General features: G+C 52.7%; 1 protein-coding gene across 2 annotated transcripts; it reads right to left on the reverse strand.

The window, feature by feature from the left end:
* Positions 1-9533: 9533 nt before the first annotated feature.
* On the reverse strand, positions 9534-23012 carry LOC149851803 (maestro heat-like repeat-containing protein family member 2B). Of its 2 annotated transcripts, XM_090030369.1 has the most exons (22): positions 22732-22911; positions 22354-22380; positions 21967-22089; positions 20499-20578; positions 19968-20103; positions 19722-19817; positions 19249-19353; positions 18936-19059; positions 18436-18542; positions 17768-17920; positions 16507-16661; positions 16064-16208; positions 15369-15565; positions 14599-14736; positions 14286-14397; positions 13599-13750; positions 13103-13277; positions 12390-12542; positions 11825-11959; positions 11483-11585; positions 10607-10672; positions 9534-9759 (listed from the first exon to the last, which is right to left on the reverse strand). In XM_090030369.1, exons 1-22 carry the CDS (start codon positions 22888-22890, stop codon positions 9596-9598), a joined length of 2805 nt encoding a protein of 934 aa, XP_089886495.1. In that variant the 5' UTR covers positions 22891-22911; the 3' UTR covers positions 9534-9595. The 2 variants fall into 2 exon arrangements, with proteins under 2 accessions (XP_089886495.1, XP_089886496.1); XM_090030370.1 differs by lacking the exons at positions 16064-16208; positions 16507-16661 and having other exon boundaries at positions 22732-23012.
* Between the last annotated feature and the right edge of the window lie 733 nt (positions 23013-23745).

The raw sequence follows: 23745 nt of genomic DNA on the forward strand, positions 1-23745 counted from the left end.
GTTGTTAGAACAGCACAGCTGCTAGCTCTCCCTGTCTCCTTGGTGGAAGAAGGGGGGTTGGAGATTGAAGGAAAAAAAAAAAGCTACTAAGGGCTCTTTGTATTAAGGTATCACTCTCTCTTTGTTCTGCAAATTTACTATCTCTTTGTTACACTAAGTCACACTTCCTTTCATGCCCCCTACATTTCTCAGGGTAGATAAGAATAATTGCTATCTTGTCCTTGAATTTGAACTTCTTGTAACCTAAAGTACTTTCTGAGCAAGCGCAATTAACTAATACATATAAGCCTATCCGCCCCGCATACTTAAGTAGTTAATTATAATACACATGCGATGTATGACGTGACGTCATTTCATATATGTTTGTATGAACCGGAAATGAGTTGTAAGAGTTCCTGCTTCTGTACACGTGCTCAGGAGAGAGGGGATAAAAGCCTGCTGAGGAATGTTCCCCGCGGGCAGAGAGAGTTTGGTCTTTTGTCTTCTCTCTCTGACCCTATTTGCAAATATATACCTTTTGTATCACCAACAATGTATGCCTGAAGGATCATTAATATTCATGAGCCTCCAAAGAAACGAGCCGAGATTTTTACATCAATGGCATGGCCTGGATCCATTCAGTGTGTTTTGGGTTGTAGGTTGTTGGCTTCTGGTGATGAGGTTAGCTACGTTCAGTGCTTGTTTGAATTTACAAGGCTACAGGTGTCCTCAGCAGTTAGCTGGTGGTCATCTTCATCTCTGAGTGATGTGTAGGGAGGCTGAATGAGAAACTTTATGGCTCGAACATTAGGAATAGACTTCATTTCTGGTGCCCCAGTATTACCTAGAAATGATAAAGCAGGAAAAATAATTTAATGAGACTGAAGGTGATGAGTTACTGGCACATGTATTTTGTGAGTATCACTATTTTGGGCTAAAATGTTGTACCATCTAGATATCCCAGATGGACTTGAGACCCCTGTATGGCTTGCACACTTTGGTCCATGTAGCTAACTCCTAAACCAGCCTTGCCTGTGGTCTGTCCCACAAAGGAGCTTGACTGCATTTTATGTTTCTGGTTAATGAAGTGCAGCTGTTACACCCAGCAGTGACAGTCAGGTTGAATTCAGCCCCTGACCATATACTTTGAAAGCAGCCTCCATTAGCTCTTTGATACCCCAAGCCTTAAAAAGTCAAGTGAATGGCCTTGAGATATAGTGTAAATTCATCTGTGCTGTGCTTCAGTGAAAGGAACATTTTAATAATGAAGGCTATCACGGGCTCTTTTATAATGTTTGTGGAAGGCTCTCAGTCTTCTTCACAAGCATTGTGTTGAAATGGCTCCATGAACCAGACAGTCATTATTCTCCCAATGTTACGAAAAGGAGAACTGAGGCATGGAGACATTGAGGCACTTGCCCAAGGTTAAGCTGCACATCGGTGACAGAGGTGCACTCTGGGGTTTGGCACGTGAAGCGTGTAGCATAAGTCTGGCTGCTGATGCTAACCACCAAGAGCTCTGATATCTCTCAGCCCCCACGGACAGATCACTGGCTGCTGCTGGCTCCCCATCAAGCCCTTCTTTGTTGTCCCTCATAGTTCCCCTCTCCCAACTCTTCCCAAACTTTCTGGGTATGCGACCCCAATCCTAGGTTTACAACCACGTCATGTGGTATAGCCTGATTTTTCCAATAGCATTTCAGGACTCATTTGGGATTGTGATCTCTAGTTTGGGAACCACTGCTTTATTCCTTCAGAGCAGGCCACAAATGTCCTTTCTCCAGCATCACTCTGGCCAGAAGTTTCAGGGCAGGCCCCAGCACCTTCTCACGCTCCCAGTGCCCTCCTTCCCCCCATCCCCAGCAGCAGAGTCCCCTTCAGGGTTGAAAAGCTGGCAGCCTCGTTCCTGTAGACAAATCTGGGCTTGCGACACGGATGTCAGTGCAAATGGTGGCAGGACGGAGCCTGCAAGCATCAATGGATCCACAGAGCTACTTACTATGCTGTTTGGGTTTAACTCTCAGGGAGCAGACCCAGTCCAAGGAGTAGCCATTCAGCGCCATGGCCCGCACTCTGCCGTAGTAGTGCTCAGTGAAGTTTTCTGTTTCACGTGTGAAGTTACTAAAGGGCTGGGAGATGTTCTGGCACTCGGTTTTGGGAAGCCATTTTTTCTCCACATACCTTAGAGAAGACACAGTGAATGCTTTCAATCTGCCACATACTTCAATCCACCGTATATAGTTCCTAAATATTTAAGAACCGAGTTTTATAAGCATGCGTGTACTCTGCCTGTGAAGTGTCATTTCTAGCTCTGCCGTTATACAGATGGAGAAGCTGAGGCCCAGGAAGGAAATGACTCCCCGCAAAGTCAGTAGCCAATCCAGGACGAGGAGGACATAGATTCCAGACTGAAAGTGGTTTTTAACCATCTATGAATGAATCAGTATGCAGCTTTGGGACATAACTCCTGGGTCTTTTAAAAGTCCTTTTTGCAGATTCTGATGAGGGCCAGTAACTTTGCTTATATCTTCTACCTACAGTGGAGCCTTTTGCTTTTACAAATCATCAGTAGCACAAAGGCAACAGTAAATACAGGTAGCTCACATACTCTGTTGAGGCAAAGGTATTGAACTGAGCAGTGTTTTTCCAACTGAATACTTCATTCACCAGAAATTGCAGTTGCATCACACTGAAAGGCTTTGCTATTGGTGCTGACTTGGGCCAAGAGTTAAAAAAAAGGAAACTAAATGTTTGCAGCAAGTAAAGTGCTTTTTAGAAACAGGTTGCTTCCACATTTTTTAAACAAAACAATTTGGCATTTCATTTACAATATTTGCTGATTTTTATTTTTAAAAAGAAAGCTAAAAATGCCTGGAAAAGAGATTCTTTCATGTGCACCAAAACAATATTTTCTTGGTTTTCACTTCAGTGAGACAAGCCAGAAAAAAATGCTTCAGACTGATCTGCAAGTAAATTTCTTTTTTTGAACTGTCTATGTTTCCAAAACAAAAGAAAACAGAAAACCTTCATTGTCCCCTTAGCTGTACAAGGACTATGAGCACTGTAGAGGTCTCCCTGGATGTTTGCACCTGCCCAGGACACAGCTGGGACCCAAATCTATGCCCACAAGCATAAGCAGCAGGTTTGCTGGGTTCTGGTAATCCATGCAGAAGCTGGGCGAGCTGATGGGAGCTGGGGAGTCCTGATCCCAGCTGGAAGTGACACTCGACAGACTGTTTTGCACCCCCTTACAGGAAGTGTCAGCAAAAACTGGTCCCAGAGTAGGGAGCATCCCCTGTAGATTGCCAGGTTGAGGAGCTTCTCAACAGAGCCCATGGACTGGCCCCAGTCTGCATTAAGGCTAGGGACAGACATTACACATAAACCAGTGCAAGTGATCAGAAACAGGTCCCAGACCCTTTGCTGGTTTAAGTCAAACCGGACTCTCCCAGCATCCCGGCATGCTGTCTGGGCTGGACAGGGCTCTCTGCCCCACAGCAGGGCTGGCCCCTCCCCTCTTCTCCTTGTTTGCAGCTTCCCCCTGCTCGCCCCACCACTCTCTGCTAAGCAGCGATCCCCCGTCCCCTCTGCCTTACACAGACACTTCTCAGCACTAGCTAGCAGACCACATGCTGGCTACGGTCCACGTTGTGGCAGACGGGACAAAGGCAGAGCCAACAGGTGGCTGGTAATGTTCCTCTGTTGTTTTCTGAATGGGCTGATAAACACTGAGTGGCGGGGGCGGGGGCGGGGGCGGAGGGGGGAACACTATGTTATCAATTCCCTGCTGGGCTGGTCCAAAGAGAGGCGTGTGTGGGACTCCTCCCTAGTCAGAGCGTCCTGCCTTGGCCTGGCCACCCCCGCCTCAGCTCAGCCCTGTGGGAGTAACGGGAGGCTGCTCGAACACCCTCCAGCTTCTAGCCTGAGCCACTGCAGGCATGGGCTTGCACTTTCTCAGTCCGGAGGGGATGTCTATGCAGTTGCATCCTGATTCAGCCTAGCCTAGCCAGGTTAGGTTAACCTGCAAAGATTGAATCAATTCCGGTACAGGCTTTTTGAATGTCTGTCCCTAGCTTTTAGGTCCCTCATAGCTCTGTCTGCCTCTGCTTTTGGGATGGCAGAACCTGAAATATAACCCAAGTAAAGTAGCTGTAGTTCTCAGAGCCCAGGGGTTGCTGTTTTTTTTGCGTACAGGGCAATGACATTAGCGAAGGAGCAGCGCGTGGTTCTCATCCCAGAACATGGGCAGGCGGGAGATTGTTTTGGAGCGCTTCCAGGAAAGGACGGCTGTATAGCAGGAACCAACACCCTCCTGGGGTCTCTCCATAATCCCACCAGGTCAAGATCCTAAGGTTTCCTAAGGAGCCAGGACTCCTGGGCCCTGTTTCTAATTTTGCCCCAAGTTGTCGTGTTGAAATTTGTTGTTGCCACTTGTGCAAATGCACAGAAGCCATTGGAGAAGATTCCTACTGGGCTTCTGATCAAATCCGTCTACCCAGGACATAAAGCAATGAGCAGAGTCTCTCAGCCAATGGCAGGATCCATCCTGGGCCTGATTCTGCAACCCCAGCTGTTCAGCAGCACCAAGGAAAGCCCCCATGCAGCTAACTTGAGGAAATGCATCTCAAGCAAAGGAAAGAGCACATACTTGGGTCCTGTGAATCCTTGGGACTCTCAAGGCTTATGGGAAGCAACAGATGCCCCTTGAAGGAGTCTTCTGCCAAAGAACCACTCCCCCCGGCGTTCTCTGCTAGCTGTGTTAGGCCAAGGGAGTCTCCCTTGCTGGGCTGGAGAAGGCATGGCATATCCAGTTCCAGGGGGCAGAAACGTGAGCTCTCCTCTGGGAGCAGAAAGCAGGCTTGCAGGAAAACTCTGACAATAATGCAAAGTCCCCGTGTGCGCAGCTGGCGTAGAATTATCTGCCCTGTTTCAAATCTGGCTCTCAAACATCCCTCCTGAGTGCATCGTTAAACCCTTCTGGGCAGACGATATGTGCCCATTAGGACTGGCTGAAAAAGGACTGCAGTGTCACAAAGCCAAGTTTCTGGATATTGCTGAAATCATGCTTTTGCCCAGGTTTGCCAACTGTCTCCCCTCCTGAAACAAAGTTTTACTTGTTACAATCCATTCCCCATCTCTGTAGCTCAAATCACTTGTTGAAGGCAGGTCACTAGTATTATTTGCATTTTACCAATAAGGTAACTGAGATACAGAGAGAAGGGACACAGGTGAGTGGCAGACAGGGACTGGGACTGAAACCCCAGGCTGCTAGCTCCCAGCCCATTGCCCATGTCAGTCCTTTTGTCTCCAGAGCAGCTTAGTGACCCTTCTTCACCTAAGGTCACCTTCCAGCTGAGATGAACTCCAAGACCTTGCTCTTTGCTTGGGCCCTGTTCCAAACAGCCTTTTTGGTGCCAGCAGAGCAAGCAGCAATTACCAGCCAAGTCTGCTTTTCTAGCTCAGCCCTTTTTTCTCAGGAAGCATTGGTCTCACAACCTAGTCAAGCAAGTCACCAAGGAAGACACAAACCCTACGTACTGTTTATAGTGGACATTGGACAGTGTGCCCGGTGGGATCTCATCTTCAGTTTCCCACTTGAGGATGTTCTCCAAGTTTGTAGAAAAACCTCTGCGTTTCTGAGAAGCAGAAGTGGCGCTCTCTCTGCAGGCAGACAGCCTAGGGGAACACAGGAGCTGTTACTAAAATGCAGGCTCCATGCCACAACCCAGGGCTTCCAGCTTCGACACAGGTGTCACAGGCTGCCCCAAGCATGGCTGCAGTATGTAGCAGTGGGCTCATGAGCAAGGACTAGAGATTTTCTTACTTTACAGGCGGCTAACTGGAGATGAGCTGAGGATCAGGGTTTGGCTCTGGATTGGCATTAGGCCAGGGCTGAGACCAATGAGCTTCTCTTGCTGAGAGGAGCATGTCTCTAATGCTGAATACAGGGTGATGATAGAGAGAGTTACTCAGAGGACTCACCGGACAGGCTGAAAATGGACTCTGGCCTGGGAGTGTCTGCATGAAGGCAGCTAATTCGCTGCCCAGGTGTATTCTGGTGACTTCCCTGGGCTCAGAGATTTCTCCAGCCTCGGCTTCGCAGCCACAGAAGTCAGTTGTCCCTTGTGAAGGTGCGCAGAAAAGTCGGCTCTGCCTCCACACATCAACCGAGAATAATGCTGGCAGGAGCCTCTAGGCTCTGAACAGTGCTCAGAGACAAAAGTTTCCATGCCTTTTGGCTCCCGTCTTGTGGTTACCCTCATGCAAACACACAATGCAAAGTTTTCCCTCGGCTTATTTGTTCCACCTGAGATTCTGGATTGCAGTCAGCGTTGCCGATCTTGGCCCTGGTGTTTGTCTGTCTTCTTCAGAGACGCATTACTGACACAGTATGCCTCCACTGGTCCTCTAGGTGCAGTGGCCTGTATTTTGAAAAGTAGTTGGTGATTTTGGGTCCCAACACCTGAGCCATTTTAGAGAGGCCTACTTTTCAGAGGGCACTTACTGAGCACATGCTGAAAATCAGCTTGTTTTCAACCTCTCAAGCTGGGCACCCAATAATCCCTACTTGTTTTTGAAAACTTAGTCATGTACTTTTTTTTAATTGGTCTGTTACAGGCATCTCCTAAAAGAAACAAGAGCATTTGGGATGGAGAAGGTTTCCCTGAAATCTGGAGCAGGTCGCTGTTTTTTTCTTTTGTATCCCCAATACCATTTGAATTCCTTTGCCTTCCATCTATACAGAAGTAGCCAGGACATACGCTGGAGCATTGCTAAATATGGGGGGTTGTTTCTAGAGCTGGCATTGAGCTGAAAGCCAGTCTTAGCAAGGCAACATGTTCAAAAGCAGCCAGTAATCCCAGGTGTCTCGGTTCTAGACATTCAACGTGCCCACAGTTTTCAGACAGGTTGATCAGCCAGAGCTTCTCCCCAACCCCCTCCCCGCTCAAGTTCAGCTGCATTGGAGACTCTTTGCATGTGTGAAAAAATTAGGCCTTTAAATAGTCTGGCCCTCAGAATCGGTGAGTGCTTTGGAACAATTTGGCCTAAATCAACCCCTGTATGGTGGCCACTTAGCAGTAAACCCATTTTACAGACACGGAAACTGGGGCTGAGAGGAGGTTTTTGACTAGCTTAACATCACAGAGAGTTTCTGGCAGAGTCAGGACTACCACACAACAGTTCCTGCCTCCTATCTCATGCCTAACCCCCAGCTGCCTCTGTGTCAGTAGGGTCGTGCCAGGGTCAAGACCGCTACATGTGTGAAGGGAATCCAGGTACAAGGTCTGGATCCAGCTCTCCGTCCTGATCACCAGGTTATTTGAGTTGAGCACATTGCTGTCGTATCACCAAGGGCATGAGAAGGAGGTGGCTTGCAAATGTGTCTCTAAGATGCAGCCAAAGCAACAAAGAAACATACTCACAATGTGTGATAAGGAAGTGGAGCTGGGTCTCAGACCAAGCAAATTCTGCCCTGACTGACGCTGCCATTCAGCCCCCTGCCAAGCGTGTCAGCAGGGTTAGCACAGCGATCCTGCCTCGGGCACTGCTGCATCACCAAGTCGTGGTAACATGGGTATTGGAGGAGCCCATGTGAGCAGGGTGCAGTCCCAAATGTTCCCCAGTCTGAAAGCCTCTCCCACTCCTAGTGTGCTCTCTTGCCCCTTTCCTTGCATTTCCCTGCTTTCCTGGGCTCAGATCTAAAGCCTAATGAAATCAGTTGCTTTCTTTCATTGACTTTGACCGGCTTGGGATGAAGCCCACGGGAGCTCCAGAAGGCAGGGATCAAGGCATCTCTTTATGAATCCGTAGAGTGCAGGGCACTCCAGGGGCCGCATGGAAATAACCAGCTAGCAAATAGCCCTGTCTGCAGAGAGCTTAAAAACCAGCCTGGAGAGGAGCTAACTATCTGGGTGTCCATCCAAGCAAGTCAAGTGCCTGCCACCCATTCTGTGGGGCCCAGGTTTGCTAGGCTAATCCTGCTACAGCAGAACAATCAAGGTCAGCAAAGCCTCTGGCTGAAAGGAAGCAAAAGCCAGAACTTTCCCAACAGGGAACAAATGGTCCAAAAGATCAGAGCCTTCATCATGACTAACTCTGCAAGCTGGAGCGCGAGCTCGGGCACTGGTTTCCCAGCCCAGGTGAAGCACTTCTGAAGGACGCAAACTTCTTGCTGCTTCGACTCTGGTCTGTGCTGGCTGCCCCGTACCAGGCTGCAGAGCTACCAGCCTGCCTGCATTCACATTTGAGCTCGCCATGCCAAGCGTGCATTTGTACATCTCAGTGTGTGTGTATGCAAGTATGTGTGTGCGTGCACGCATACACATATGTGGCTGAAAGGAAGCAATTGAGCTCCCGAATGCCTTTCACCGCCTGTGTACACACACCTCAGTGTGCAAAGGTGCAGGAGCGGGCGGGCTAGTAGATCCTCAGGTTTCTGAACTAGAGCCAGCAGCCTGCTCCCTGAGATATTCACCTAATCATATGATGCCGGCAACTGGGGCTTTAAAAAATCACCAAATATCACAAGACTTGCAATGAAATCACCAGAGTTGTCATTGCTGCATAGTCTCTATCTAACCTGAAAGACTCTAACCCTGGGAAAGTTGACAGGCATCATCTGTGTGGGAGCTTCCCCATCACTGCACATGAATTTTAAGGGGATGATTGCTCCTAGTCCTTTCTCCTGCAGCCACAGAGAATAGTCTAAATCCATTATCTTCATAACCATCCTTCAGGTATTAAAGGACCATTGTCAAATCCTACCTCAGTCTTCTCTTCTCCACACTAAACTATCCTAGTTCTTTCAGCCTTTCCGAGTTAGTCATATTTCTCAGACTTCTAATCATTTTAGTTGCTCTTTGCTGAACTCTTTCTAATTTATCCACATCTTTCTTGAAGTGCAGGACCCAAAGTGATGAATAGAGCTGTGGGATGCTCAGAGCCCGGGAGGCTTGTCCAGGGGGCCAGGGGGACTCCCACCACTTCGCAAACCTTGGGAGAGGCCCAGGGGGCACATGCACCATAGCTTTGTCTGCAGGGCAGAGGTGGGCTGTTACTGTGGGCTGGGCTCTCTGCCCCACTGCCACTATCTAGGGTTTGGTAGTCTAGGGTGGCTGGATGGTCCACGAGCAGTGGTGTAGGGGGCATGGGTTAGGGGGCTAAAACTAACCTGGTGTCGGGGGGTGGGGGCTAGGAAAAGAGCAGCCCCAGGGCTGGGGCCAGTGGCTGGGCTTTCCAAACCCCAGGGCTGCACTCGGAACTGTACAGAAGTTCAGTTAGATCAGGCGGCCATTTTTAACCCAATCTATCCTCTCCCTAACCTCCCCAAACATCTGTTCCTAGCCTGTCTGCCTGGCAGAGCCCCACCTCCTGGTTGACATGTGGTAACACCTATGCCCAGCTCACTGCCCACACAACCCCACCAAAAGGCAAAGTACCCAAACCTAACCATAAAGCCCAAACCAAGCAGATACACTCCTGAAGCTACAAGGCTTCACCTTCTCTCTCTCTGCTGTGTTCAGGAGAGAAGCAACAAGAGCCAGAAGAACGCAGAACACAATTTATTATCAAATGCCTACAAGTACAGGCGCTCGCTTTTAAATGGAGCGGGGCCTTAGGCACCCAAAACAAAGTAAAGAAGCGATATGGGGCAGGGTACGCCCACGTCTCCCTCCTCTTGCAGCGTGCTGCCCCAGGGACTTTTAGAAATGGTCTCAAAGACCTGAGTGGCCACATCTTGGACCTCCTGTGACGCGTCCTGTCTCAGAGTGTGCAGAGCTGGAAGGAGAGAGGGAGACATTAGTGAATAAGCACTTGCACCTCTGGGGAACACTGGCCACACATGCTGGCAGAGCCAGAGCAAGGTCATCCCTGGGGAACGGGGCTCTGGCGTGATGTGCAGGTGGGCAGTGCACAATGGATGCAGTGTTGCTCCCATCATCTCATCACCAGCATCTCAAACAGCCCCAGACTTGTGGTCTCTCTGGGTCCCAAGCTACAGAAACTCCCACACAGAGGTGGCTGTGGCTGCTCCATTGGGAGCTTCCTGCATTCCCAGCTGAGGGGAGATGCCGATTCTGCTGGGCACTGAGCAGCTTTGCTGCCCATGGAGGAAGGTTGAGATTCTCAGCAGCTCCCACGGACAAGATTCTCCTGCCTTTCTCACCAGAAACCTTCCCAAGAGCTGCCATTGCCAAGGGGACGTGACTGGGCACTCAGACCTGGTGTCGAACAGGCCTGGTTCATGTTAGTCTGCACCTGATGAAGGGACCTGACAGACAGGCTGCCAGGGGAGGATTGGCAGTGGCACCCAGTGGCACTGGCTACAACTTTCCCCAACCTCAGGGACCCCAGGAAGCCAAGGGAGGCCAGAGCCTGGGCAGGTGTGGCTGGGGAGGGGCCTGGGCAGGACAGGCAGGAGATGCACGGATTCAGCTCCTCCCTGCTGCACCCTGCTGCTCCAGGGGAATGTGAGCTGCCTGCTCAGGGCGAGGCTCTCTTAGGCTATCCTCAGGGCAGAGCGGATGAACTGGGCTCCAAAGCACAGGGAGGGGTCGGTCCCTGCAGCTTCTCAGCTCTTTCTGGGCTCCAGGAGGGAAGTGCAGGGGCTGGATTTCTGACTTACAGCTCAGCAGGTGCGCAACCTTTATCTGTGTGGCACTCCTGGGGGCAGCATACTCCATAAGGATGCCTAAACACACAACAGGGAGAACAGATCAGCTTCCCATAGTCAGGGCACAAGGAAAACTCAGCCCAGAGGCAGGTCTTTGGCTCCCCTGTGCTGTGTTTGCCATCACAGGTGGGTTGTGGCCAACACATTCACTGCTGGGTCTCATTATCTGAGTAAAGGGCTGGGAGCCAGGAAGAGAAGGGCAGTCTACACACGAGCTGCTCCCAACATCTTTGGTAATCCACAGAAACCTGCCTCTTTCCCTGGGCTGGACTCGGGGTGGAAAGGGCACCAGGAGCCTCCCTGCACCCTAAGCACAAGGGCAGGCCAAGAAGGGACCCAGCCTTCCCCGGCAAGCTGGAGTGGACATGGCGGGGGACGCAGCCTCCTTCCCAGGAGGAAGAGAAGCCCAAGGAGTTTCAAGATGGGCTTAATAAGGTCATGCAAGCATCTCTCTGACAGGGCTGCTCCCAGGACCAGGTCCCTGCACTCAGTGGCCCAGGAGGCCCATGCCCCTTCCTATCTGCCTTCCCCATGAAGTGGTGCTAAGCAACTGTGAGCCAAGCTGGGTGACCATGTCCCAGACATGTCTCCACTGCTCAGGACTACTGAATCATGGCACAGGGCTTGTCTGCCACAACCCCCAGCCTTTCTGTCTGGTTGAATCCCTCAACACCAGCCTTGCAACACTGGCGCATCATCCTTTCCAAATCCTTTTAGGGGAACCTGAGGCACGGGATGATTAACGGCCTGATCCTGCTCAGCAACAGCTTTACCACTCCTCTTGGGGGCAGAGGGGAGAATGAAAAGGGACCAGGCATCCTCTCTCACCTGTAAATTGGATGGCTGCCATCCGGACTTCTGGCCACGGGCTCATGTAGTGTCCCTGGGCTGCCTGGCAGAGACCCTCCAAAAGAGCCGGTTTTTCTTTGGCCTGGAGGGAACCAAGGACACGTGAGCCTCCTCTGATGAGAAGTGCTCTCACACCACATGCTGGTACTGATCAGGAGGAAACGGGAGCTCCAAGGGACTAGAAAGAGCAATCATGGCCTGTCCCGTGCCTCCTGGTCCTAGACCCGACCCTGGCAGTTATTTCCACTGTGTCCCAGTTCCCTCCCTCCGTCCTACGAGCCCTGCCCTCACTCACCTCCTGCCACTCACAAACTCACTCACCAAATGCCTGCAGACGTCCCGCAGCAGCTGGTCCTGTTTCCCCTGCTCTGATGCCTGGATGTGGTAGGCCAGGGCTGCCTGGACCCTCCTTAAAGCCAGGTAAGGGCAGCACAGGCCCAGTGTTGTTCTGCACTCCTGAAAAACACAGTCACACCAGGTCTGTATTCCCTGCTGACTGCTGAGCTGAGCCCAAGGGTTGCCTCTTGACCCAGGACTGCACCCAGGCGAGGAACAGGACGGCCTGGCCAGGAGGTGACTGGCACTAGGCACAAAGGAGTGGCTGTGAGCAAAGGGAGGACTTCTGCCTTTCAAATGGCACCTGCAGCCAGCACCCGTCTCCCCCTCAGTAAAGCCAGGCAGGGAGATTTCCGGCATGCACAGGGGGGTCAGGTGTGCAACCTGCCCTGGACCTGGGAGGCAGCCCTGAGCTCAAGGAGGTGCCTGGATGAAGCCGCCTCAGTGGGAAGGGGATGGGCAGCACCGGACGCAGGAAGGGCAGAGTGCCCCTGGGGCTGGACTGAGGAGACCTGGTGGGGCTGAGGAAACCAGTGTCACCGATTCTTACCTTGGCCACCTGCGGGTTGGGGTCCTCCAGGTGAATCAGGAGTGCTCCCAGGCTCTGCCTCACCTGGCTTTTATAAAAGGCTTGCCTCCTCTTCATGCAGCCTGCCAGGGCGCCGAAGAGGGCAAAAGCCACAGCACGAAGACTGTCATTGTCCTGTGGCCGAGAAACCCCAGTGTGGTCACAACCAAGCCTTTCTCTCATGGGCCTGGCACAGCTCCTCCCAGGAGCCTTTGGCCTCCAGCCTGCCAGGTGGTGTGCCAGGGAGGTGGGCTCTGGCAGCTCCTGCTCCAGGTGGGCTGCCTGGGAGCCAGGGCACTCAGCAGAGCTCGGGGAGCAGCAGCGAGCCTCGTTCCCTGAGCATGCGGGCACTAGGGGCCTCATTCTGAATCCCAGCAAAACCACATCCCCCGGCCCCTGCGGTCGCTTGTCTCTGCCCAGCTCTGCCTCCGACTCAGGAGAATCAACACAGCAGAGAACAGCCCCAGAGCCCTACAGAGCCCCAGGACCCCAGCCACAGCCTTGCCCAGTCTCCCAAGCGTCCCTCCTTGTCTACAAGGGCCCATCTGCCATCCCGTTCTCTTCACTTGCTTCTCCTCCTGAAAACTCATCTCTTCCACAGAACTTAACATCTTCCCGTTTGGGCTGGAACAAGGGGCAGTGAGTGCATCTCCCACCTCTGAAATGGCCCTGAATGAAGAGTGCTGCTCACTCACATGGTTAAAAAAGGGCCTGATGTGCACAGCTGCATCCTGAGCCAGGGGCCCCGCATCTGTCCCTAGATGTTTAAAGATGTTGGAGAGTGCCTGCATGCCCTCCTGCATGATCTCAGCCCTGGTGGGCACAAATGATGCCTGGAACAGGGTCTCCAGGACGGCCTTCTGGTGTTTTCTTCAGCTGTCAAAACAGAAGACACAACACACCGATCAGTGCTTACGCTCCTCACCTCTGGGCTTTCCATTCACAGAGCGCTCGGGACTTCATCTGACTTCATCTTCCCCATGACTACAGTCCCGTATGCCTGAGAGGCACAAGGCACCGGCTTCTGCACCAAAATTTCACTTGTCATGCCCAACTGTCTCCAGAGACACCACAAGGGGTGAGACAGGAAAACTGGACACACTTCCAGTCCCTGAGCACCCTTTCGGCCTTGCCCCGTTGTTTGCTCTCTACAGTCAAGCTGCATTCTAGGGAGCGCAGAGGGATTTCAACCTCACCTGCTCAGGGGCACCGTAAATGATGTTGCCTAGTCCTCTGGCTGCCATTTGTTGGACAAGGTTATTTGAGTCCCTGGCTCGCTGATGTAGTAAACAGAGGACAGGCTTAAGGAGCTTCTGCTCTTCAATGATTGGGTCACACATAAGCTAAAAGAAATTGATGTGTCTGTGAGATCCAGCACAGTCATTCCCAACAGCCCAGCCCCGCAGCAGAAAAGCAACCCGTGCCAGAACACAATCCCACAGACCACCGTGAGGAAGAGCCTCAGCACGCAGCGCTCTCCTGTTGGACATAGGGAGGTTTGTCTGCTTAGAGCCAGGCAAATCATGAAGACAGGGGCTTAGTCTAAGCGGGAGAGGTGATGCCAGTGTGAATAGATTGGGACATTGCTTGCTTTAGAGCAGGATGCTGGCTGGGTATAGAAGATGCAGTAGCTAGGACCAAACTCAGAGCTGCTGGCTAGGACGAGGGCTCAGTCAGGGCAGTCAGTAAGGCAGTCCTTGTCTGCCTCTCCTTCTCATACAGCAGAAGTGGCGATGCAGGGGCCAGGACAGAAGAGAAACCTCTCCACTGCCTCCAGTGATCCTCCCTCCTAGGAAGGGGACCAGGGGACTCCCCAGGGAAAGAGCACAGCAAACAGCCGCCTTTCCATCAAACTGCTCATTCTCTATGGGCCCTTACCTGGCTGATGAAGGCCGTACCAGTCACGCGAAGATTTTCCAGTGTGGAACTGGTCCACTGTAGGACCTGCCCTATGAAGTGGGGCGTTATTACTCCCAGTGGGAGCAGAGCCCTGCAAGACAAAACCACAAGTTCTGGGACCAGCTGGGCACTGCCAACACCCATTTGCTCTGAGGCAGCAGCTCTCATCGCTGGAGCACAAGCTCCAGGTCTCCAGCCCCACACAACCCTGCATGTTCAGCACAGAAAGTTCCCCCTCCACCACTCATCCCACTGCCTAGAGCACAGATGCAATCCAGCCTGCCTCTCTTACCTGGCCAGCTGGCACACCCCCTCGGGGTGTGTCTGGGGGCTCTCAAGTAGTGGCCAGGTTCCTGCTTTGCAGAGGTCTGCAGCCACTTTCTCCCCAAGGCCCTTTGCTATAGCGCAGGCCAGGGTCTCCATAGAAAGCCTGGGGAGACAGAAGATTTACAGATTTACAGACCATAACGAGATGCTGCGGCCAGAGCACAACCAAAACGCCATGTCACTCAGGGGTCCATTGCTCAGACACTTGCTGCGCAAGGCAGGCAGCTCAGATCAGACCGATGCTGCCATTCTTTCTCACGCCTTGCAACCCCCTGGCAGGTTCGGGGAGGGCAGGGCCTTGCACAAATCAGTGCTGGAAGCCAGACGGGATGCATGGAGGCTCTCCCAAGCCAAATGCACTACAGAAAGCACTAGGCAGCCATTTTTCTCTCTCTTCAAGGATAAAGGCCGTGTGTAGAGCATGGGAACATGCAGAAGTCACATGCCCAGGTCCCAGGCACTGGGAGCCCAGCGTGTGCTGGTCACTAATGGAGATTGTGACATCCCCGGGCTAAAACTACCTGTCCTGTCCCAGAGGAGCTCAGACTAGAGGGACTAATAGGCTCTCCCAGCCTTAACATTTCACACTCTGCGCTTCTCAGACAACCCCCGCTTCTTTCAGCTGCCAGGACCAAGACAGCTCAGCACAGCCCTTGGCAAGGACAAGAACACCCTGCAGGCAGCTAGCCTGAAGTGAGGCCAAACCTGTGAAACCAGGCGCAGCCTACTCCTTACCTGCAAGGGTTGCCCACTTTCCACACCTGCCCCTTTTGCAGCTGCCTCCGCCGGATGCTTGCTGTGGGCATCGGCATGTCCTGCCCCACGGTAATGCCAACTTGTGCTAGAAGAGCACACAGGAGCTCGGGGAGTAGCTCCCTCAGGACTGAGCTGGAGTGCATGGTGGTCAGCATCTCCAGGGATGCACATGTTGCCTGAAGGGACAGAGAAGACTCGAGTCAGCCCGGGAAGACACCTGGAAATCCATAACTCTGAGTCTAAAGGTCTCTTCCTCACATCCAGGAGAGCTCAGAACAGCTCTGGCAGCAGCTCCCTTAGCACTTGGCTCCCTTCCCAGTCACATCCCTGCACTCCCAGTCACATCCCTTCCCAGTCACTCCCTTCCCAGTCACATCCCTGCACTTCTGCCTGGGAAGTGCAGGGGCACCAGCAGCCTGAATGCAGAGCTGCAAAGCTGCTGAATGCAGAGCTGCTCGGTTACACGAGTTTCCAGTTCCAAAGTCTCATGGAGTCAGTCAGCCACGCAGCATGAAGCTGCTGTGTTTCTACTGCTGATGGAAGAGCAGGGATGACCCAGGAGACAGGACAGCAGGGGAGAAAAGCTTGCTGCATGACCTGGCATCCTACCTCAAGCTGTAGGGCTCCAGCCCTCAAGGGGGAAGCCACAGAGCTGGGCCTGGGCTGTCACTTACTGCGAGAGGTCCCAGGGCCGCGGTGCCCTCCTCTGAGCTCCCTTCTGTGCTGGCTGGATGCTGGATCTTCTCCATAAGTGAATGGAGTATATGGAGGGTGGAGAAATCATCCCCCCCCAAGGCCCTCCACAGCTCAGAGGTGTCACTGCAATTTAACACAAATTACATGTGAGCTGCAGATGCTCCTGTGATGTCATGAAGCAATAGTACACTGAAGCAAAGGCCAAGGGCTCTCCTGGTCTAGGATGGGGTTGGGGCACAATGATGTCATCTGCCAATGTCATTAGGCACAAGCCTGGCATTTCCTACCCAAAGGCACTAGGACAGTGACTCTTACCAGCTCATCCCAAAGGATCTGCAGCTGACTTGAAACTCTGTGGGCTTTGCCAGGCTGTGGGATGTGTGTGTGCCACCAGGCACAAGAGGTAGGGAGTGGCAAGTACCTGTCCATTGGCAGAGGCTTGGCAAGGAGGCTGGTGGTCACTGCCTCTAGGTGAAAGCCAGCAAGAATGCCAACGCCTTCCAGCAGGAAGCCTCTCAGGGACCTCTCCTGCACTGTTGGCATCCGGATAAAGATGGTGCCCAGGATGTCCGGCACCTGGAGGGAAAATAGCAAGAACAAGGGTCCCTTTCTCATTCAGCCAGCACAATCCAAAACAATCCCTCCCACAGTTTGGCAATTTGTTGCCATCTTAGAAATTCCTTGCTTTAAGGGACCAATGTCCAGACACTGCTGCCTCTGGCTCATCCTAAGAAGTGAGTACATCCCTATGCCCCTACTTGGGGTAAAAGTGGACACCATGACATGTGGGCAGACACCAACCAGCCTGCACACCCTCAGCCTTTCCCCCACCCATGTGCACACACCTACAGTCTAACTGCAGGTGCTGCCCAGAACTATTTCTGCTTGTCATTTACCTGTGTGCTCACACAAACACCGCAACAAATATCAATATCTGGGGGTGGTTTTAAGAAGCTCATTTGGGCCTTTTGCCTGTGTGGATGCTCAGCTCAGGACCAACAAGCACCACCAACGTCAGACCCCTGTGAGAATCCCTGGGACCCCGAGCAAGATGATTGTAACTAATTTGTCCAGGGGAGACCAGCTCTGCTGGAACTGCACACTGGAGTTCACACCCCTCATTTCTAACTGCACTTCCCTATTCTCCCATCCAGAACAAGGAGAGGGCAGAGGCTGCAGTATCTCTGGCATCCATGCTTTCCTGCGCCCTGTTCCCAAACCTGTGGGGAGGAGCAGGATGGAAGGAGCATTTCACATAGCCTCTACCAAGGCTGGGAAATGTCTGAGGATACAGAACCATCTCTAGCTCCTGCCTTGCTGTGGACCCCCTGCATGGTGTGGCACTGAGGGAAGTGTGCATCCATTCCTCATGCCTAAGCATGGTGTTCCAGCCCAGCCACCGCCGGGTGCCTCAGACTCCTTGTTGCCCTCTCCTGCTGTATTTGCCCCAGAGGCTATGTTTCCAAACCTTCCAGGGCTGAAAGCTCTTATCAATAACCTAGGTCACTGTGCTCTTTCTCCTGGATGCAGCTGATCTGCCCTTTCCCGTCTCTGGCTAGGAAGGGAAATGGAACTTGCTTCATGTCCAGGGATCAACAGTAAGATTGCTGTTCACTCCACATGAAAGCAGTGTTTGAAAAGCATAAAGCCAATGCAGAAAGCCTCCTCAGCTTCAGTTTTACCTCATTCAGGAGGGCATCTCCATTCTCCCTCAGGGTGGTACAGAACCAGTGGCCTGCTGCTGTGGCACACATGGGGCTGGCAGACAGCATGCCATCCATTATTGTCCCCACAAAATCAAGGGCCTGGTTACAGGGCAAGTATTTGCCAATGACCTGGAGACAAATAGAAAGAAGGGAAACTGCACTGAACCCCAGAGTTCAAGCATGACGTTAAAGAGTTGTGCTGTGCATAAGCTTGTGCCCTACGGTGACTTGGTGCATGTGCAAGAGGGGAATCCTGTGTTTGAACGTTTCACCCGTCTTCAATGGAGAGAGCATCATTTGACAACACAACATGAACACAGCAAGCTGCACCCCAGGATAATTTAAAACAGGCACACAAGGAGACCAAGTCCTGGCTGAGGCGCTCACTTGGATGCTATACTGACAAAGATTTGTTCTTCTGTGCAAGGACAGAACTGTCTACCAAACTTTCCAATCTTGCTCCTACTTATTCTTTCTACAATGGACAAGGACAAACAGCAGCAGACAGTGGGTGAACAATCAGTGTCCCAGATGCCTCCCCCATGCACTCCAAAGAAAGAAATAAACCATGTGTGAGCAAAGGAATGGATAATGAAGGACGCCCAGTTCCCAGAGTCTCCACACCAGCTTCTTGAGGCACTGACCTTCGCTATCTGGGAGGATGCTGTAAGCACAGCCTCAGGGCTGGCAGCTTTGAGCTCCTCCCGGAGATGTCTCAGCTCCTCCGCTGCATCCATTGTCCTGGACTGGTCTGGAATGAAAATAAGGAGGAAAAAGTGCTGTAATGAAGTCTGAAACAGAACCTTGGCTCCATGGGGGAACCATGTGCAATGTCATGGGCAGTGTGGTCCAAGGGTGATGTTTGAGGTCTGAGTGACTTCAGTGGGGTCAGAGGTGCAGCGGGATCAGAGCTGCTACAAGCTTCTCCCCATTCTTGCTGGGGGAGCCTCTTTTCACACTTCCCAAAAGAGGGCCAGGCCCTTCACACCATGCAACTCTTCTCTCCTAGGAGATCTTCCAAGGGCCAGTCGTGGCCCTTTTGAGGTGTCATTAGATTAGCAGTGAATGGACAGAGCAGAGGAGTAGGCATTACCAGAGGGAGAAAAGGGGCAGAGTCACTTGCACCTACTCAGAGTGCCCTTACCTTGCAGGTGCAGAAGGCAGAGGATGCAGTCAGCAGCCCACAGGCGGGATGTGGCCAGAGAGGCACAGGTGTACGGTGCCAGCAGCCCCAGCAGGGACCCAAACTGCTCAAAAGGCTCTTGTAGCTGAGAAAAAAGGAAAAAGAAACAAATGACATGTTCCTGGGTCTGGCAAGAGTGATATTCAAGTTTATGATCCTGGGAAGGTGAAAACAGGAATGCATCCCTGTGGGACCCTGTCTGCTAGGGAAGCTTTCTGCATCTCAGGGTGAGGCTGCCATGAGGACATCAAGGCAAGAGTTAGACCATACTTACTCTGCAATAGGCTGTCTCCCGATAGGCGACAAGCAGCTGGGAGCTGGCCTGCAAGGCCCTATCTCGCTCCCACTCCTTGTTGGAGAAGATCCACGACTCAAGCAGCTGTTGGGAGAGCAAACTACTGTCAGAGGAACCTTTAAAACAGCTCAGAGGAACCATTTCAACAGCAGACAGCACCATTGCCACTGAAATCCCTCCAAGCAATCTGATTCTTTTATCATCTGGATACATCCCAGGAGGACTTTAATTCCCCTGAAGCCAGAGGAGCTGTTCAGTGACCCTGGCACAAGATGATGCAGCTACTAGGGATGTCAACGGGATGCAAGGGAATTACCATCCATTGCCTCAAGGACACCTTGGGAGACTCCCCTCTCATATGCCCTGCCGAGGGAAACCTTCCTCCCTGTTTCTTTGGCCCATTCCCCCTTCCCCAGACAAGAGGGCTCTGCCTGCTCCTGCTGGCTACTCACATGGAACATTTCCATGAACCAGTTCTCAGTGGGGTCTTCTTCAAGGAGGCCCCTCATGAGCTCGCCCAAGGCCTTCATGGACAACTCGTGCAGTGCCTGCAAGCAGGAGATAGAAGAGGGAAGCTCAGGGCCAGCGGGAGCCTGTGTCACAAAACCCAGAACCATTCTAGGGAGGCCAGGGGTGACTGCCAGGGCCCAGAGCAGGCTGGGGAGCAGGTCCCAGCAGGTGATGCTGTTTAGGTGTACCTGTATTTGCACAGAGTCCTCAGAGGTCTCACCCTCTTCCCTCAGCTGCTGAACAGCTGGAAGAGGCAGCAGGCACTTCAAGCAGTCCTCCAGGATGTTTCTGTTCTCATCCAGATTCAGTGAGGGTTTCACCTTGCTGGCAGAAGAAAGAGAGGAAGAAAAGCCCTGTCACACTGACTGCCAGCCCCAAGGGAATGTGGGCCTAGTGCTAAGATATGGTCTGAACCTAGAACCCCAAATCCAAACCCTGCTGGACTTGGCAGCTGAGAAGCTCCTGGCACTCCCCCCACCACTCCTAGTTGTACCACCACCACCACCACCACCACCAAGTCTTTCAAGTCCAAATCTGCAAGTGGACCAAACACATTCAAACCCTCTGACCCCAGCTGCAGTGAGAGCAGCCTGTGACCTGAGCCCTGCAGGCTGTCTCTCAGCTCCAGGTCTGACAGGAAGAACAACAGAGAGTTAAGGAAGGAGCTCATCTCTGACCAGGGCATCCCAGTGCCAAGGGCCAGGGCAGAAATCGCCTACCTCAGGTGCTTAATGGCAAGCATGGCCCTGAGGCGAACAGGAGAGGCCAAGGAATCCATTGGTTCCTCTTTCATGAAGTCCTAGAAGGCAGAAATGGAGACATGACACAGGGGAAATGGATGTGGGAAGCACAGAGCTCCCCCCACAAACCCACCAGGATGCCCTCCTCGGTGAGCCATAAACAGAGTCAGGGCTGTGCTGGCCACTGCCCCAGGATCCTGCTCAGGTCGAGTGGCATCAGTGCAGAGGGCACAGAGCTGTACCCCAGTCACTCACCAGACATAGCCGGGCCCTCCAACTGCATGAGGGGGGTCCCCTACCCTCCATCAATGCTGACCTCGTGAAGGAACATCTTGAGAATCTGGATACCTTCAAGTCAGCCGACCCTGACAATCTGCACCCCAGGGTACTCAAGGAGCTGGCGAGCGTCATAGCCCAGCCCCTGGCACGGATCTTTGAAAACTCCTGGCGCTCTGGTGTAGTGCCCGAAGACTGGAAGAAGGCCAATGTGGTGCCGATCTTCAAGAAAGGGAGGAGAGTGGATCCGGCTAACTACAGGCCCATTAGCCTGACTTCTATCCTGGGGAAGATCTTAGAAAAGTTTATTAAGGAGGCCATCCTTGAGGGACTGGCCCAGGCTAACATTCTAAGGGATAGCCAGCACGGGTTTGTTGCGGCTAGGTCTTGTTTGACCAATCTCATTTCCTTCTATGACCAGGTGACCTATCACCTGGACAAGGGAGAAGAGATTGATGTCATATATCTTGACTTCAAAAAAGCTTTTGATCTGGTATCCCATGATCACCTCTTGGCCAAACTGCCCAGTTGTGGCCTTGGCTCCACCACGATCCACTGGCTGGGAAATTGGCTTCGTGGTCGGACCCAGAGGGTTGTGATTGATGGCAGTCACTCATCATGGTGCCCTGTGACCAGTGGGGTCCCTCAAGGCTCTGTCCTGGGACACATACTGTTCAACATCTTCATTAACGATGTGGACATTGGAGTCAGGAGTGGACTGGCCAAGTTCGCCGATGACACCAAACTTTGGGGCAAAGCATCCATGCCAGAAGATAGGCGGGTGATCCAGGCTGACCTGGACAAGCTCAGCAAATGGGCAGACGAGAACCTCATGCTGTTTAACACCGATAAATGCAAGGTTCTCCACCTTGGGAGGAAAAACCTGCAGCACCCTTATAGGCTCGGCAGTGCTACGTTGGTTAGCACTACAGAAGAAAAAGACTTGGGGGTCATTATTGACCACAAGATGAACATGAGCCTGCAATGAGATGCTGCAGCTAGAGCAGCCCACAATGCAGCGTTGCCTACAAAGCTTTGAGGGGACACCAGCTTGCTGGGCCTCAAGCAGACCCCTCATAAGGCTCCAATAATCCCATCGCAGCCAGGGGATGAAACAGCCGCTCCCAGGGAAACCAGTCCCATTAGGTTCCCACCAGGTCCTCCCACTCACCAGCATGTACCCCAGGAGCTCCTCTTTGTAAGTGAACTGGAAGATCTCGGAGTCATCCGCGTCCTGGATGGCACGGCTGATCTCAGTGACCGACTGGATCAGGGTCAGCTTTAAGTCTGGATCCTGAATTTCATGGGGGAACAACAAGGAGATGGGGATGAGGAATGGACAAGAACCAGGGTCCACAAGGTAAAGATCAGGGATGAAATGCAGCCTCATTTGCATCCCTGAGAGATGTCTACAGGCCCCAGAAAGCCCCGGGCCCACACCGGTCTCAGAGGAGGAGCGTGGCGGCAGCAGGGACTCCCGCCTGGGGAAGGTCATTGTGCCTCCTGCAGTTAGGGTCTGGGAAGAGCACAGGCAGGGTTGGGGTCATTGAACATTTACCTTATTGACAATGTTGATGCCAAGCACCTGGGAAATGAAATGCAAAAGAACCGTCAGTGCCTGGAACGGCTCCAGAGTACAGCCCACTGCCAGGTCCAAAAAAGGGCCGGGCCGGGAAGTGTGGAGTAGTGCAAGGGCATGAATGCACGCCCCCCTCCAGCGCAGGACAGGTTGCCAGAAGCGTCTATCCCAGCACTCTCCATACATGGGTCCCACCCACTGCACATCATCCCAGAAGGATTAACATGGATGCTCATCACAGCCATGAGTTCAGGGGGAGGTTCAGACAGTCAGAGCCTCTCTAGGCTCCCAAGTGCAAAGGAGACATCGGTCCCATGGCAGGCCTGTTCCCAACACGGTGCAGTCCCAGGCTCTTACCCGGCAGCTGGTCATGTAATACTGCAGGACCTTCTGGGTGATGTCACACTCCACGCGGGGGAGCAGCTGCGTTCGGGGGGCATGGACAGCAATTCGGCTGTAGGCCAGTATCAAGGCCCTGTGGGTCCTGGCTCTTTTCCCTTGGTGATAGTCCTGCATGGGGTGACATGACACTCACACCAGGGCTTCCCATGCCTTCTGCCCCCCAAGTAGGAATCACTGCTGACCAAGGAGTTGCCCAGCAGCGATACCGGCTCTCCCCGCCAGTCACAGGAGACCCGCAGCTCTCAGCACCATCATCAGTGCTTTGTTTCAGACACTTCTTCATCTCTGTCCTGCAGCCTGGGTGACTCAGGCAGAGAGAGCTGCAGTGCCACTCTGAGCCATGGAAGTCGGGGCAGGGGCGAGGGAGACTTTGTGACCGAGAGGAACAGGGGCAGCAGATGCATTGTGCCCAGGGCCTCCTCATGCATTTGGCAGTAAGGAGTCCCTGAGCACAATGCATCGGGAAGGCTGCTGCAGGTCTCTGTGTGTGAAGGAGGTGGCTCTGCCTGTTGTGCTTTGTGCAGAAGCTGAAGCTCTCAGCAGGTGTTTGGGGGACCATGAACACCCTGCTGGATGGGGGGGCCTGGACCCAAACACCTGTGAGCAGTGAGGTGCTCAGCTCAGCCGTGGTGGTGGCTCTGCTGGGCTGGGTGAGCCCAAGAGGAGAACCCTAGGGCCCATTTTGCAGCAAACATGTAGGTGCCTCTAGACTCTCCAGCACCTGCCTGGGGAGGTGGGTGGGCATGTGGATTATGCACTCAGAGCTGGTGCTTTCAGGCTGGGCAACAGGACTCAGGTCTCCTCTCCCACGGCTAACTGAAAGATGTCAGAAATACACAATCTCTTTCTCTGGGTGAACAACAGATGTAGTTGCCTCAGTGCCTGAAAGGGGCTGGTTGACTGTTGACCCAATAACCTGGGACATGAAAAACATGAGTAGTAGAAACTGTGTTCCCCTCTGTATCACTG

Source organism: Crocodylus siamensis, unplaced genomic scaffold (genome assembly GCF_052110815.1).
Source record: "Crocodylus siamensis isolate JL-2025a unplaced genomic scaffold, ASM5211081v1 HiC_scaffold_177, whole genome shotgun sequence".
NCBI classification, from domain to species: Eukaryota; Metazoa; Chordata; order Crocodylia; family Crocodylidae; genus Crocodylus; species Crocodylus siamensis.